The 16,638-nt window shown below is 49.1% G+C and overlaps 1 protein-coding gene across 2 annotated transcripts in view; it reads right to left on the bottom strand.

The window, feature by feature from the left end:
* The window catches only part of WDR1 (WD repeat domain 1), a 39,562-nt gene extending 36,434 nt beyond the window's left edge, over positions 1-3,128 (bottom strand). The window contains exons 1-2 of one of the 2 annotated variants that reach the window (XM_071217317.1): positions 2,872-3,128; positions 2,302-2,423 (exon numbers count right to left, since the gene is read on the bottom strand). In XM_071217317.1, coding sequence (XP_071073418.1) covers positions 2,302-2,423; positions 2,872-2,887 — 138 coding nt within the window. In that variant the 5' untranslated portion in view covers positions 2,888-3,128. The remainder of the gene's footprint in view (positions 1-2,301; positions 2,424-2,871) is intronic. The other variant, XM_058301065.2, reaches the window with a different exon arrangement.
* Between the last annotated feature and the right edge of the window lie 13,510 nt (positions 3,129-16,638).

Below are 16,638 nucleotides of genomic sequence, written 5' to 3'. Positions count from 1 at the left end.
CTGACCATACAAGCCCACACAGATTTGCCCGTGCTGAAGGCCCCCACTGTGCCCTCTGCTTCCTCTCACTCAGCTGTTTTGCAGCTGCTGAAAGCCCGGAGGACAAGGCCTTCTTCCAGCTCTATCCCCGGCACCTGGGATGGGATGTGCAACAACGCAGCTGGTTGACAAGTCACAGGAGAGAGAAAGGAGAGAAAGGAGGGAGAAGGAAATGGAAACCTGTCCCCTTGTCCCCTGAGCCTAGCACTCCACAAGCCCCTATTACATGACAATGAGGACCATGGAGGTGTCGAAGCCAAAGCTCACTGAAGACAGGTGGCCTCAACCAAAATCTGCGTCCTCACGGTGCTCATGTTCCACCTGGCTCTGCGATCTTGGTAGCGGCTGCACCTGGCTGGCCTGTTTCCTTACTTCTAAAAGGGAAAGCATCCCAGGTTCTCTCTCGGCTCTGACCTCTGTCCAATCAAGGACACCAGGTCCAACAATCAAATTGAGGAGAGCAGGTGCCTGATCTATAGCAGGTTAGTATCCGGTGCTGCTCTGGCATGCAGAACCTTAACACAGGTGAGGAAGGGAAGCAGGTGCAGCCTCAGGAGAGAATGGTGAACCCAGGTTACAGACAAGAATCAAGACCACAGAAAGGAGAGCAGAATGGGTTCTACCAGTCAGGGACTACTTCCTGCCAAGTGGGTGCTTGCTGGGGCTGTAAGAACTCTCCCCTAGGAGCAGCTCCAGCTGCTGGCCTCCTTCACCGTGCTGGGCCCAACTCCAGTCACCCATCTTGGGGGGGGTGGTTAAAGGAGATGCTGCAGTTTAAGAACCTTCCACAACACCTGGTACACAGGTACTTCACATCAGGTCTCTTCCCACCTCCCCTCCAATCTGGCTCTACAATGTCAATATGATCTTGTTTTATATTAAAGCTTCATGTATATGCCTCATCAGAGGCAGAAGCAAGGTTTCTGTGCTCTCCCTCTCTGAAAATTAGTGCATTTCATTTGCTAAACTACTATGTGAGTACCTACTTAGGCCCAGATCAAGTTTTGTAGTCCGCCCCCCCCCCCAATCTCAGGCCCTCACTCCAGAGACCTCTGGGATCATTACAATGTTAAGTCCTTGGCAGTGTTTCCCCTTGTTCTAAATAAGGCCGGATCTGCTTTCTAGGAATCCGTGTGACTAGCAGAGGAGCTGGTAGCACCTTCAAAACACATTAACACCCACCCCCTCATTTGAGGTGCCCGGCAATCCTGGGCAGGGCAGAAACAGCCAAACAGAGCTCTGTCTTCCAGGAGATTTGCAACAGCAACTGGCTGACATAACCAGAAAGGGGGGGGGGGGCAGAGCTGGCAGCACTGCAGGCCAGAAAGAGACCTCTCCTTTTAAGATAAGCACACCAAGGCCCAGTGCCCATTCATTCCTTCTACCAACTGGGGGGGGGGGGGGGGGGGGAGGGTGTCCCAGAGGCTAGGTGCACCTGATTAGCAGTAACTCCAACCCATGCAGGACGATCTCATTAACACCCTTGTGGGCATCACTGATTACAAGCCCCCTGTGTCAGCACCACGCTGGAGAAAAACCTCCAGCTTCCACCCCATTCCATCACCCAGGCTAGGGAAAGGAGAAGCAAAACTTGCGGCTGTGATCCCGGATGGAAATGGGGGAGGTTGATAAACGACCTGGGTCATTTGGATAATTACAGGAGATAACATGATGTGAATTTGCAAGGTTCCCCCAAGGAGATGACTCCAGAAGTATTCCAACCCCAGGAACAGGAAGCCTGCAGTGAATGATTCAAAGAACAAACGAGTTCCTGTTTTTGCCCTGGGGCTCAGATCCGAACGGGGCAGAGTAGGCAGGAGTCCAGAGGCCTGGGTGCTGGCCCCAGCTCGGCCACACCAGCAGCCCTCGGGTACCGGTAACCACGAGGGTAACTACCACTTACTAAGCGCTCAGGGTGTGCCAGGCACACATTTTCATCTCATTCAGCCTGCCCAGGCGGCCAGCGGAAGTGGGCGCGATTATCAGCTCCGTTTTCAAGATGAGGAAACTGGGGCTCGGAGGGGCCAACTCCCAACCACCCCAAGGTCAAGCAGCAACTGACCGCCGGCCCCAACCTGACCCCTCAAATTCAGAGCCCTTTTCTTAACGACTGAACTAACCTGAGCCTCAGTTTCCCCATGAAGAAAATAAATGAGGGCTGGAGAAAGGGGCTCCGGGAGGAAGGGGCTCAGTCTCCAGACTGAGGGGGCGTGGCGCCTTCAAGCCACAGGGCAGGAGATGGGGGGGCAGGGGTGGACTCACGTCGATGTTCCTCAAGATGACGCACTTTCCATTGGTGTAAAGAAAATTGTTGCCCTTCGGGTCGCCGCCGATGATTTTGGAGACGCCCCTCTCTACCTGGGGAAGGCTGGCGAACACTTTCTCTGCGGAGACACAAAAGCAGCGGGGCGCTTTAGGGGGCAGCCCCTGCCCTCGGCGCCCCCCAAGCTGGGCTGGGGACGGAGAGAAGGGGAGGAGCGGGGAGGAAAGGGGAGGAGGGGGACCCTCGACCGGTCTCAGCCGGTCACCTGTTGCCTTCATCGACAGGGGCGGCCGCCACTTTCAACGAGCGCGGCTGCGGGCGCCACTTCCTGGTCCGCGCTCCGCGCCCGGCTCTTCCGCACAGGGGCTCCGCCGGACCCGGCCCACAGAACCAACTTTGGGGCAACCCCCAGGCCCCGGGCCGCCGGCGGGCACCCCCGAAGGCCGCGGGGCGCGCCGCTGGCCTCCGCCCGCTCCCTCCGCGCCCGGGGGCCCCGCAGGCCGCCCGCGCCCCGCAGCCGAGCGAGCGCGGGGCGCCGGGCCGAGGGGTGCCGAGTCCGGGGCACTTACTGATCTCGTACGGCATCCTCGCCCACTGGTGCCCGCGCCGCGCTCGCCGAGGGTCTCCGGGGCCGGCCCGCGCTGCCAGTCAGACCGGGCGAAGGCCGCGCTCTGCGACCGAGCCGGAAGGCGGCGCCGGGTGTGCCGGGCGGGTCGGGGGCGGTCGCCGGGGCTCCGAGGCCGGCTCGCGCCCTGCCCTGCGCGCTGCCGCTGCGGACGCGCCGAACCCGGAAGCGCGGCCCCGCGCGCGGCTCGCCCCCAGCTTTGACCATATATAGTCAAGCGCTCGGCTCGGCGGCCCGGGCCCCAGTGAGCCTGCGCGGACCGGGCCGCGCCCCGCCCCCGTCCGGGCCCCGCCCTCTTCCCGCCCCCAGGAAGTGACGTCGGCGCGCACCCCTAAGCCCCGTGAAAAGGCGGCGCGGGAGCCGAGTGGTGTTAGTGTTCTCTCGGGAGTGGGAGGGCTCCGTGTTAGGGGGTCCAGAAAGCATAGGCGAGCTCAGGTGGAGGGTCTCGGTGGGCGCGCCGGCGTTCCCGGGCCCAAGCTCTTGGTGTTTACAGACGCTGTGAAGCACCGGCTCAGGTTTTGCAAGCACGAGAGGGTTTCTCTTTCTTTTTCGAAAGCGACTTAAAGGACTTAAAGTGGGGATTGCCCTTTCTCGAAGTGGCTGCTGGTAGTAAGAACTTTAGGGTTGCGCTCTCTCCAAACTGTCTTTTAGAAAGCCAAGAAGGCAAGAAGAGCAAAGGGGATGTAGATACTGAGAGAACCGGGTTTATCTCTTAATTAAGGAAGGAAAAGGGATAAAAGGAAACTCCTGTGTTGATGGTTAACCTTTCTGTTGGTCGTGTACTATCTTTCCCTCAAGGTGTGTGGGGAGGGTAAAAGAAAATAACGTGGAGCATCTGTAGATACTTCAAACGTTGGAGAGCCAAACTAGAAAACCCTGGAGCGTCCTTGGTTCTTCAGTCTCTAGTCCTCCAGGAAACCCTGAAGATATGTTGGCCCTATCTTCAAAATTAGCCCAGGCTAATCACTTCTTGCCATCTCTATTATGCCTCCAGGTCTCAGCCCCTAGCTTGGCTACCTGTTCTTGTGGTTTATGCTTCTGCTCTCCTATACTGTCTGTTCTCCCAGCCTGAGTGCTTTTAATCTGTAAACCAAATCTAATTACAGTTCAGTTTGTGTCTTACAATGGCTCCAAGTTTCATAGAGTAAAAGCTAAAGTTCTTAAAATGCCGCCTAGGCCCTAGGTGATGGGCCTCAGGGTTTCTTCTGACTCCCTCTACTACCCTCTGTCCTCATCTCTACCCTCTCCCTTGTTTGCTTTGCCCCAGCACACTGACCATACCCCTGTGCAGCCTCTATTCTGTTCTCTATCTGAATAATCTTCCCCAGTCATCCACCTGGCAAACGCTTAGCTTCTTCAAGTGGCCTTCATTTCCCAATTTTCACCTTAATGACTTACCCTTATTTAAAATTGCAACTTTCCCACCTGTGCCCCTTTCCCCTTTCCCTATGACTTATCGGTTCTCTAGAGTATCAACCTAGCATGCATGTAACAGGTCCCTGCTCCACGCCCACAGTCCTTAATCAAAAGATAATGGATGTGAAGGTAGTTTTGGAACTTGAAGGACCCTAGAAAATGTTAAATGTATGAAATCCTGCGATCCCAAATGCTGAGGCACAAAACACGTCATCTGCAAGTGGGGCTGTAGCTGCTCTGAGCAACCAAGACTTGTCTAATTAAGTCCTAATTAAGGTATGTGCTGAATGGAACTGAGGTTAAGACCAAGTGCTGCAACTAAGTTCAACCTTACTTCATTTATATAATAGGATCCTTACACAGAAATAAGATGGCAGCTTTTGCAAGCTGGTAACCTGCCTGTGCATAAAGCCTTATTTGAGTTAAAAACTGTGGGAAACAAAACTAAAGCAAACCTAACTAAAAATTCCCAAACCTTTGGCAGCATGTTGGGTTCTATGACTTATTTATAGCTTAAAAGGAAGTAACATGTTATATTGGAGGCCTGAAAAGGAAGTCTGGATTGGGGGGAGGAGGGAACTGTTTGGTGTGTCTAAAAGACTGTAGCTTGGCAGAAGTTGCAGCTTTTCAAGTCGTGTTCACCTCCCACCCACCCAGACTGCTCAGCATCTGCTACTGTGGTGTCCCTGGACTGAACAGTGCAGAGGCCTGCTGTTGGGGCAGCATATAAGAAGTTCGAGTTGCTTGCTGCCTCCTGTGAGCTCCCAAGCTGTGCTCTGACCATTTGACAGTGTTGTAGATGTAGCCTTAAGCCAGACAGGCCTCCTTTCTGGAAAAATAGAGGATGCTGAGGGACTAATGGCATAGGAAATGCCAGCCAGTAATAGCAATGAAATGCTGGGTCTGCGTGCACTATCAAATAGTGGCAGTGCTGGTATAGCAAGCTGCAGTAATTTCCATCTGTCCAGGGTAAGGGATGTGAGCTGCATGTGATCATGGAGGACAAAGTTTCTCTTCTGTACTCTGAATGTGTGGATGAGTCTCTTCTCTGACAACTTGTCAGTGACCAAAATGGGCCTCCTTTTCTTTGATGTTTACTGGGATTGCAAAAGTCAGCAGTAAAATAAGGATTCCCATCACTTTTACAAGCCACATAGCAGGAAGTAGCTCGTCTTCCCCCTGAATCACTTGTCTCACCTTTGAACGTTCCTCTGGACAATACAATCCCATGCTGGCTGTTGCTTCAGTTACCCTCTACCCACAGGTTTCCTGTTTGCCTCTTGGGGGGACTCAATCCCCCCTAAATCCTCAGCATGTAGTTGTGTACCTGACGTGGCCATAAGTTTAAAGGTTAACAACCCTCCCCAGAGGGAAAAGAATGTATAGATGGTATCATAAACTATAAACTTCCCATAGCAGTAAATGCCCTTAGTAAAGGTCCTCCCAGGAGCTTAGTGAAAACACCACCACACCCTGTGTTTACACTTCACATAACCAACTGGTGCTCTTTGGGAGTTGGGCTGTAACATCTTTCCAAACTTGTTTTGCATGTTCACTGTGCTCCCAGCAGAGGTGGCCAACTATGCACAGACCAGCCAACTGGGCTTCTGGGCCCTCTGTCCCCTGATCTGGCTGGGCCAGTGGGGTAGCCCTTGGGCTTGACAGCAAGAGAGGGGTAGCCAGGTTCATTCCTCTAGTTCCTCCTTGTAGGGTGGTTGCAGTTTGGTTGCCTCTGCTTTAGGGGTTTGGGAATCTCATCAACCCTTCAGGCCAGAGTGGTGTCAGCTGTCACTTGGCACTGCTCAGGCTCCTGTCTCCACCCACACCTCTTAATAACCCCCCTTTGATAGGTTGTATCCTGTCCTCTGGGGAGACCTGTTAACATCTCTATGTCCCAGTGAGTCCCACCTCCCCTCTCAGCCCAGCCACCTCTCTGAGCTCCTCACTTAAGTAGCTAGCATCGCTTTAAACTCCTCCATCTTTTTCCAGTCTGTGTCCATCTCCTCTAGAGGCCCTACTCCAAGCACTCCCAAGGCCATTCCCTCTCACCTGGGCTGCTCTACTTCCTGACTTCCCTGCATCCACTGAGCCCCTTGTTGCAGCCCGAGTTGTCCTCTCAGAGCTTACCATACCCCCACTCTGCATCTAGTTTCTGTTTAGATGACAATATCCATCCTAAGCCTATGAGGCTCTGGAGTGCCTGGACACTGCCTGGCTTTTGAACTTTTCCCATGGCTCTTTCTGCTCTGGCCACCAGGGCCTTTAACTTCTGCCTTGGGATCATTGTATGTGCTGTTCCTGGGCCTTCCCTGCTACCTTTTTATGGCCAGCCCCTTCAACTATGCATTCTCAAGCTGTGCTTCTTAGATGGTATTTTAGTTTATAGCTGCATGCTCATTAATGACTGTGACTAAGATTAATCAACTTGTCTCCCCTCACTGGACTGTAAATGTCACAAACGGGGGCCACACTTGTTTTTCCAGCACTTAGTACAGGGCCTGGCCTGCCAGACAACTTGAATGAAGCTGTTGATGAGCTGCATCCTTTGTGAGGGAATGAGCAATATGCCACCTTAATTAGCATTTCATTCAAAAGTGTAAACTAGCATGTTTATTAAAATTATACCACTTGGGGCAACTGCTTAAAATTTCTTGGAAAGCTCAAACTAGTTTCAGGTAAACTAACTGCAATTACTTGGGTGGTAACTTTGACAATCCTTAGACTGGCCTTGGGTGCCTTTGTGAGTAAAGCTTCACCTTGGAAGACGGAAATAGGTTTCATGTCTTTTCTGCTGAATACTTTGTTGAAGCAAAAGGCAGGGCTTGGGAGTCGGCTCTACAGGAATCCACTTTGTCCTTTGCACATGTTCTGCCTTTGAGTCTTTCCTGCTTCCATAAACTGAGGATATACAAGATGTGGGTGGCCTGTGCTCTAGAAGGTTTGGGGAAGGAACAGAGAAAGGGAACAGTGATTGGTGGGGAGTTTGGAATGTCTGCAAGACGGGTGAGCTTCCCTCCCTCCCTTTCAACCCTCGTGCTCTCACCTCCAGGCACAGAGTCCCTTGTTCTTGCAGACCTGGTCACCATGCCGGGCCCTGGGAAGAGCAGCAGTGAAGAAGGCAGGTGCTGCTCCTCCCTTCAGGGGCCTACAGTGTGGACTAGTTCCTCAGGAAGGGGGCAGGGGAGGAGAGAAGATCCCAGCAGTCACTGGCCTGCTTCTGGTGGCAGCCTGCCTCTAGGAATTTCAGTCCCTCCTTCTCCTGGTTCCTTCCCTATAGCTTGTAAACAAACTCAGTTCAGCTGCGCCCAGGGACCAATTCTTCCACAACTAAACCATCCCTGGAATGGATCGTCTCTCCTCCATCTCGACTGTCTTAAGACAGCCTGACTGCCACCACCTATAGTCCACACCAGGGATGTACCTTCCAAATGGTTGCACATGAGCGTTCTAAGGGAAGCTGACCTGGAGTAGAAATGGCTCACGCTGCTCCTGTGTTGGCAATCTGTGTATCTGCCCAGGCAAAAGACTGCTTTAGACCTGTTTTCAGACTCTCAAAATCTAGCCCAGGTTGGATCAAGTCCATCCTTTGTCCAACTAGCTATGATTGGGCAAAATTAGACACAAGGTGTACCTACCTCTATGATCCTGGAAATACAGCGTGTGATCTGGGGCTGTTCTAGAACAAAGGGTTGTTGAGCTGGGCCATCACCCCAAGAGCTATCTTCTACTGGCATTGTGGATGCCTTTGTCAGACAGGACTGATGACACAGTGCCCCTGACCTGCCTAGATAAACCTTTACAAAAGTATTAACCTCTGGTTTATCAACTCCTCCAAGGCAAGAACGAGTGAGTTCTTATTTCCAACCCTAAGTGTGAACTTGTGACTGGTTCTGTCCTGTACCATCTATTTTCAACTGAGCCCATCCCCAGAGCTGTGCTCTGCAAGCACATGACTAATGCCTATAGCTGGTGCTACACTAGTTTTCTAATCAAGTTATGGAATGTAAACCTTTCTTGCATAGAGCTGAAAGACCTCTGGGCCACTTAGTCTATTCTCCATCCCTCCCTCTTGGTTTCTCGTTGCCCAAAGAACCACCCCATGAGTTGTAGAATTGCACTGCCTTCCCCTGTGGACCTGTGGGCAGGTAACGGGTCTCACTCCTCTCCACTGGCCCAGCCTCCAGTCCCCCTCCCTGAAGAGGCCCTTTCTGGACTAACAGCCTCTTCCGTCCTTACACTAGTAAGGACTTCCTATGAACCAGGTGCTGGCCAGCATGCTCGTGCTTTGCCCTCAGCTTACATGTGTCCCAGTTAAAAAGCAAGTATGGGGCAGCCCCAGGGTTTGAGCTTGGAGCTGCCTTATTCTGAGGCCAAGCTCAGAATGTGCTCCATGTGAAAAGGGCTGCATCAAATGGGCAAACCAAGAGCTACGAACCTCTAAGTTTTGCTCTTGAATAGACAACTTTCACTATCTTATTTCAGTAAATGGTTGCCTCTAGTGGCTTTTTTGACCCAATTTGAGGATGACATCAGTCACTATTTGAAGCCTTGTCCCTTCTGTGCAAATATTCAGATTTCTAGCATTCTTGCCTGTGCCTTCTTTTGCCTGAAAGCTGGCGTCCAGTTGTGCTGCTGGCTCTGCCCTGCCTGGCACTGGCCTTGGCCCTGCTGGTGCCCACAGTGCAAGGGCTTGCCCATGTGGTCAGTTGAGAGCCTGCAGTCCAAGAATCATGGCAATAGCATGGACTCGAGTCCCGAGGCCTCTGCTTTTTGTGGTCTCCGGTTGGCACATGGGTTCTTCGCCTTAGTCTGTGTACACCTTGTGTCCAGCAGAGTGTACTGAGGAAGTTCACCTCCCTCTATCCCTGCTGCCTAACCCAGAGTTGCCTTTCCAGTTAGGAGTGCAACCATCTGGTGTGTGGGGATTGTGAGACTTCTTAGGATGCAGGACTTTTGGTGCTAAGATTGGGAAGTCCTGGGAAGAGCAGGGTGAGTTGGTCAACCTATTACATCATGCCCTGGAGTTGGTGATGCAGTGATATGCAGAGATCCCTGGCCAGGCAGGGTCTGAGGTGGCCGGAAGCCCTGGGCTCTGTGGCCCTTGACTACAAGCCGCCTCATCCTCTCATTTTCCACAGGAGCCCTGACCTGATAGGGTGGGAACCTTGCAGAACCCTCCCCCAGGTGCCTCCCAACCACTCCACGACACAGGACCAAAAGAGTCTCCAGTAAATAGTCTATCACCTTGATCATAGAGGAATTAATACATTGGGGTGCTATTTCAAAGTCATGTGGATCATGCCATTTTGTGGAAGCATACTTAAACATTAAATGAAAAGATCGTGGACACACCTATGGCATGTGAATGAGATATGCCTCTGAAAGGTCAGAAGCAAACAAATATTCTGGAGCTTTGTGCTCATTTAGCTCTTTCACCTTCCTCCATAAAGTTGTTTTAGTACACTACATGAAAAGCATAATCATACTCAAAAGTCATGATGGAAGCTCACTCCTGGAAAGTGTGAGTGCCAGTGTGCTGGGGAATTGGGAGCTTTGAAACATGGGTGACTGCTTTTCCTCATGTATGGCAGGTCAGGAAGTCTTGTAGAAGAAATGATTCACCTTGCAAGGTGAATACAGGTGTGTGTGGGGTGATGGTAGAGGAAGAGGAATGCATGACATTCTCAACAGAAACCTTGAGTTGGATCAAAGTCAAGCTTCTGTGGAATAGGGGCAGGATGGGAGTGGGAGCCAGTGCAGGGGAGGGCAGGAGAGAAGGGCCAAGGCTGTTTCCCAGAGGGCCCTGAACACCTTCTGGCATTCAGACTCTAGCATGTGGCACTGAGGAAGGGATTTGGAGGATTTTTTATAAAAGGTCAGATTTCAGGTTGCTAGGGTCACTCCTCTGGCTGGCTTCCTTATAGAGTGAATTGGATGATGCAGTGAGGCTGGAGGGGACAGCTGGGGACTACTGGGGGACCCAGGGTGAGAGTGGTGGCCTAAATGAGGATGGTGGCAGTCGGAGTGGAGAATAGCATGCAGAATGGATATGCAGGCAGTAAGTAGCACAGTCTTGCCGTCGGGGTGGCAGTGAGGTGAAGGACCCAGAGACGGCTGGCTTCTGGCCTGGACGACTAGGTGGTGGGTGATCTGGTCAGTTAAAAGCTAAGCCACCAGGGAGCAAGTGATCTGACTACGGGCTTTGCCACAATCCTTTACCACTCCTAAGAAGAGTTCAGCGTTCTCTTGAACCAGGGGTCCCACAATACTGCAAATGCGTGAGACAGCTGGGTGTAGCAGCTGGTTCTGGGTAGTGCTTAAAATTGTGTTTTTCTTTTTCAAAAAGCGCTTTACATGTTAAATATGCAGCAATACTCATCACTGAGAGTTGTAACTGGGCCATTACTTTCACAGAGTAGAGAAAATTATGCAGCCAAAACTGACTGCCTGTTGAAACAGGTCGTTTCATATTAATCAAGTTCAGATCCACAGGGGAGTTAAAACTGGTGGAAGTGGGGATCCTAGGTCATAACCTTTTATGGTTAATTTAACACTTTGAGGTAATAGCATCACCCGGTGTGCTGCACTGGACTGTGGTCTCTCCTTTAGGTGTTGTGACAACTATCAGCATAAGTCCCAGCAGCCAGAAGAGCCAGTCCTGCTTTTGAGCTATGACAAGGGGCTCTCAGACACCTGCTGTCCTAACGACATCCAATGCCCCCTCCATCTTATCCCACTTAGTACAAACATCTGAGTTTGAATGTACAGCTAACCCTCAAACCATCTTTGTCTCAACCTGAACAGAAAGAGAATTTGTGCATAACCCTTGTTAAAGTTGAAGAGAACGTAGAGCTTTATATGGAAAGTAACTTTGGGACTATCTGATTAGGTGGCAAATCAACAGTTCCCTCTGTGGTTGGCTCACTAATGATAATGAGCTAAGTTATGCTTAGTGTAAAGGGAATTGTCTACAATATGAACCTAGAGGACATTGTGTTGAGCAAAGCAAGCCAGACACAAAAGGGCAAATATTGTATGATTTCATTACTATAAACTAAATATATTACATAACATATTGTATGATCCAAAAAAACTTACATGTATCCAGTACATTTAACTGAGAAAAGTATGTTTTTAATCAACTGTTTTATTTTTTAATGTTTATATTTTCAATTAAATGTACAAAATAAAGTGTAAAAAATGTCTGAACTGATAGTGCTGGGATAGTACATAAGAAAGTTTAATGTCAATAAATTAGCTTCAGACTTAAGGGAGTGTTTTGGCCATAAAAAGACATCTCTTCATTCCCATGGCAAATCAAAATCACTGTAAGATGTTGAAAATTACTTTGACATGATAGCAAGTAAGACTCTTAAAATAGCAATTCTTGATTTGCTAACTGCTGCTTTGTCACTTGTACAACATGTGCACAAAACTTCTAAACTTAGGTAGATTTGGTCCTGTTATTTGTGCTGTCTAAATTATTTTGCCCCAATCTGGAATTGAGCAATATACACAAGCTTTCAACTGAGCCTGCAGACAGGAAAGTATATTATTTAGAGCATGCTTTATTGGGTATAACTTATGGATGCTTACAAATTATAGGTGAGTCTTGTATAGAATATTTATGGCTTTCTCACTTTGCTTCATACCTAAGTCTACCTAATTCATAAAATAAAGATGGTACAAATTTTTTTTCTTTCTTGAGGCTGGGAGGAGACAGTAAAAGTGCTCTGTGAACTGTAAAAATGCTCTCCAGATGTGACAAATTAATACTTCATTCCAAAATTTTTGCTATGTTCCAGACACTATGCTGGGTGCCTGTGAAGGTTAGGCTATTGTGTCAACTCGGCCAGGTAATTGTGCTCAGTTGTTTGGTCAAGGAAACACTGAGCTAACTAATACAAGGGTATTTATGGACTTTAGTCACCATTGACTTTAGTGCAGTGGTAAATCATAGATAGCTGGTTATAATTACATCAACCAGGGAGATTGCCATCAGCAATGAGATGGCATCAGCAATGATTGCCATCAGCTTACCCAATCAGTTGAATCCCTTAAAAGGGGGAAGTGATTCCAGCATTGAGAGAGAATTTCCCAGCTCCTTTTTGGATAGCCAACATCTCCCAGAACTCATCAAGAATCTTCATTGGACTTTCATTGGAGCTCCTGGTTGCAGCCTGCCTGCGGAATCTGGACTTGTGCATCACCACGGCTGTGTGAGAGACTGATAAATCTTACTATCGACAGATATCCCTTGTTGGTTCTGTTTCCCTAGAGAACCCTGACTAATACAGTGCCCAAGATGTGTCAGTTAAAAAGCCAACGGGGTGCCCGAATCAGTTCTCGTAACTGTTACACCAGGCTCTGTAAAAAACTCTAAGGTTTAGTATTAGAGGTTAACTCCCTGCTGGCAAGGATTTTATCACACAAATGAGGTTGCACTATTTGTGGGAGATAAAAGGCTGTAGTCTAGAACCCATTGAAGAGTCTGGGTAAACTCATAAGAGCTCCTCCCTTGTGATCTGGAAAGGCTTCTTGGTGGAAATGGCTTTGCAGATTCATCTTGGATTGAGATGAGTTAAAGTAGGCAAAAACCCAGGAGGGCCTCTGAATTAGCCGAAGGGGTGCTGATGCAAAATACCAAAAATGTACTGGCTTTTATAAAGGGCATTTATTTGGGGGTAGAAGCCCACAGTTTCCAGGCCATAGATCATAAGTTACTTCCCTCACCAAAGTCTATTGCATGTGTTGGAGCAAGATGGCTGCTGACATCTACAAGGGTTCAGGTTTCCTGGGTTCCCCTCTCCCAGGGCTTGCCTCTCTCTGGGTGCAGCTGCTCTGCTCTCTCCATAAGGCCAGCTGTAGACTATCAGGCAAGTGGCTTGTGTCTCTTCCCCAGGCCTCTCCTGTGTCCAACTGAGCCTTCTCTCCTTCCTCATATACTGGCTTCACTGTGTGTTTACTTCCCAGGCTCCAGGATCAAAACTCCCTTCTCTGTGGTGCAGTTTCTACTGACCAGTCAAAGCCTCAATCATTATCTAACCAATGTTGTTGGAGAAAAATGGTGTTCACTGGGACATGGAGACTGATACGACCACAGGCAGAGAAAGAATTTATCGAAAAGCTCTCCCAATGGAGGGGGTCTGAAGAACAGACTTCAGCCCCTCCACAAGCATGGTAGGAGTCTAAGAAGAGACTTCAGCCCACTCTTGGAAGGGGGGGGGGACACTTGAATTTATACAGAACTTTCCTAGGCAGGGAAATGATAGTTAGTGGGAGAGGGTTGAGGGTCCAAGTGAGGTGCAGGGACCAATAGGAAGCCCTAGAGGTGAAAATTTTCCCTGATAATGACTAGAGAATAGTGGGTTTATGGTTTCTTTGTTTCTTTGAATGCTGCAGGAGCAGATATTTCTTTTGATCTGTAGGGATTAAAGGGTTTCTTTATCTCCCTTTGGTATGTAAATAGTGAAGGTTTCCATCTCTCTCTGATATGCAGGTAGAGGTAGTAAAGATCTCCATCTCTTTCACATGCAGAGAGTGAAGATCTCTATCTCCTTCTACTCCTGTCTCTGTGGGGTTTATTTGTTTAACCTGTGGCAAAATGCCTTGCCCTCAACACGGGGAGGGGGGGGGAGGAGGGTGTTTGCCTTTTTCCCAGTGCCTAACAGGGGAAACTGAGCTATAGCTTGTTCATTATTGCAAACCTCTAACAAATATAATATGCCCAGAAGAACAAACCAGTTTACAAACATAATCCAATATCTGTTTTTGGAATTCATAAACAAAATCAAACTGCTGCAACCTCCCAGCTGGGGTGGGGAGAGGGGCGGTGGTAAGCCATAGGCAAATGAAACGAAGTTCAGTTGCAGGGTTCGTTATGAGCCCAACAAGTCACTTCCTGCTGAGAACTATCAAGAGAGGGCAAGGGAAGGAGGCTGGCCTAGCTCTTTGGTGCCTTCAAGGCTTACAGGTACAGGAATATGAGATAGCCTCAGGACACAATGTTCTGGGATCCACAAAAGACCCAATCTAGCACAGGACTACTTAGAACCACAAATCAATTGTTTTTGAAATTCCAAACTTATTTTCAAGATATCTTGCTACGGTTGTCCTGCATAATTTTTGCTTCTCATATAACCCAGGCTCTTTCACTGTTTTGTGCATTCAGAGGGCAGAGTTAGGTCAGTGTTCTCTGCCAAATTTGGCAATTGGTATATCCATTTTCAGAAAGTCTGGCTATATCCAGCATTCTTTTAAATACTGGTAACTGACAGCATTGCCATGCTGGTTTTGAGAGTTGGCTAAATTTTTTCTGCTGATTCTAGCTGACCAATAAGACTAGGTGTTTCTTGAGACTTCTATGGAAACTTGGTGCTAGGATCATGGGTGGTGTATACTAAGCTTTAAGAAACTTATTTTCTGCAGTCAGGTGCAATATATTCAGGAATGCTGGGATGAAGGAATAAGAATGACCTATCTTTCCTATTTCCATGGGGTATGTGTGTGCTGGAATGTCAGGTCACCCTTCTGGAGGCTTTGCCTTTCTCCTTGTCCTCCCCACCAAGGAATGAATGGCCTCTGGAGGATAAAGCCTCTTCTTGCATACCCTGCCTCCTGGCTCTAGCTTTCTTTTGTCTTGGGCCTAGGTGGTTGCCCTTAAACAGTGTCCCCTGTGCACTTCCTACTATATAAGTTCACTGAATCAGAGCTTTGTTTTGGTGTCCAAATCCAACCTATCTCCTGTCCCTCCTGGTCTTTAGAAAACAGAGTGCAACTCAAGGAATTGATAATAAATGAAGATAAGTGAATCCCTTTTTTTAATGGTAAAGCTGGGCAGGATGAACTTGGTTTAGACTCCAGGCTGAGTGGGGCTTCCTACTTTCTCTCCAAATGCCTGGCTTTAATTATATAGTTGTAGGTGGCGCAGGTCAAGGAAGCCAATATACTGGGAGTGAGTCTCCTGGTATGGCTACACAACCCTGCTGGTGTCTCCAGATCTGAAGTAGGCTAGTAAAATAGCGTCAATAAATGGATTTGGAATCTGGCAAGAAGTCCACATGGACATCAGTAACCCCAAGATGGCTGCTGGAAGACCCTCCCCAAAATTCTGCCACTCAGAAGACAACTTCTCCGCAAGCCAGGAGAAGCTCTGGATATTCCCCAAGGACTTTATCATTGGGCCCTCCTGGGAGATTGATGGGAGAGATAAGCGATCAAAATTGTAAACAGCTAGAACCCCTCCCCTGCCATTAGCAAAGGGGTGGAATAATCAACAGTTGAAAAAGCAGGCACCAGGCCTGAGTTGGTGCTCTCTCATGGGTGCTCTCACCTGTGGACCTGTTCCTATCCTCTGTGCGCGGCTCTCACCACTTTTCCTCTGCCATGGTCACTGTGCAAGTAAAACCTGGGCATTTATAATCTATAATGGGGAATTATAGTCTGTAAATCAGCCCTCTTTATCACTTTTCAGCCCCTTGCTTTCTATCTGGGACCCCTGATCTGTTATTTTCTCCCACTTCTCTTCCCTCCCCACCTGAATAAATTACTGGCCTAACTCACCCAACATGCTCTTGAAATTCATTTCTGCAGCATGGTCAAAGAGCCTAGATAAAATCCGGTAACAGATTTGTGCTTGCTCCTGACAGGGGTGGCTGCATAAGGGGGACGACTGTGCTCTCTGCCCTTTAGGGCTGAAGTCTGCATGTTTTAAGGCTATGACTGGTTTTAATATCCACAGGCTGTGTAGACTGTTGTAATAGCTTGAAGATCATATGCAGCTTTGGCTGGAGCCCTCAGGTAAAAGGCTGTAGCTGGGTCTAAGAAGAAAAGGACTAACGCAGACTTATTGGCCCTCAGTCTGACACCAGAGTTTGGGCAGAGATATTCTCAGGTCTGGAGAAGGCGGGGAAGGCAGTGACCAACCCCGGAGCTTATGGCACAGGAAGGATCCCAGCTGGACCACCATGCTACCTCAAATCTCTGGGGTGCCTTCAGATGGTCCACTCTTGTTTGGAGCCCTTCTCAGTGGGAAGCTCAGACTTGTTAAGGGCAAAGAGGGCATGGATGGAAGCAGAAGCATCACTTGCCTGGGCTGGCTAAGGAGTCCTCAAGAGGCTGATGCTAGTGAAATGGACTCTCTTGCCTCAAACCTGAGCAGGGATGCAATGCCAGCTAATTTCAGAGCCTGCTGTCTGAGAGACAAAGCAGACAAGTAAATCAGGGGGTATGGAGGTTGCACTCTGAAGCCTTGGTCTTGCCAACCTGTGAATTTCTGGACATTCTGTCCCAAAGT

Source organism: Dasypus novemcinctus, chromosome 1 (assembly GCF_030445035.2).
Source record: "Dasypus novemcinctus isolate mDasNov1 chromosome 1, mDasNov1.1.hap2, whole genome shotgun sequence".
Lineage (NCBI taxonomy): Eukaryota > Metazoa > Chordata > Mammalia > Cingulata > Dasypodidae > Dasypus > Dasypus novemcinctus.
Note: the sequence above shows the minus strand (reverse complement) of the source record. Positions and strands in the feature narration are given on the sequence as shown.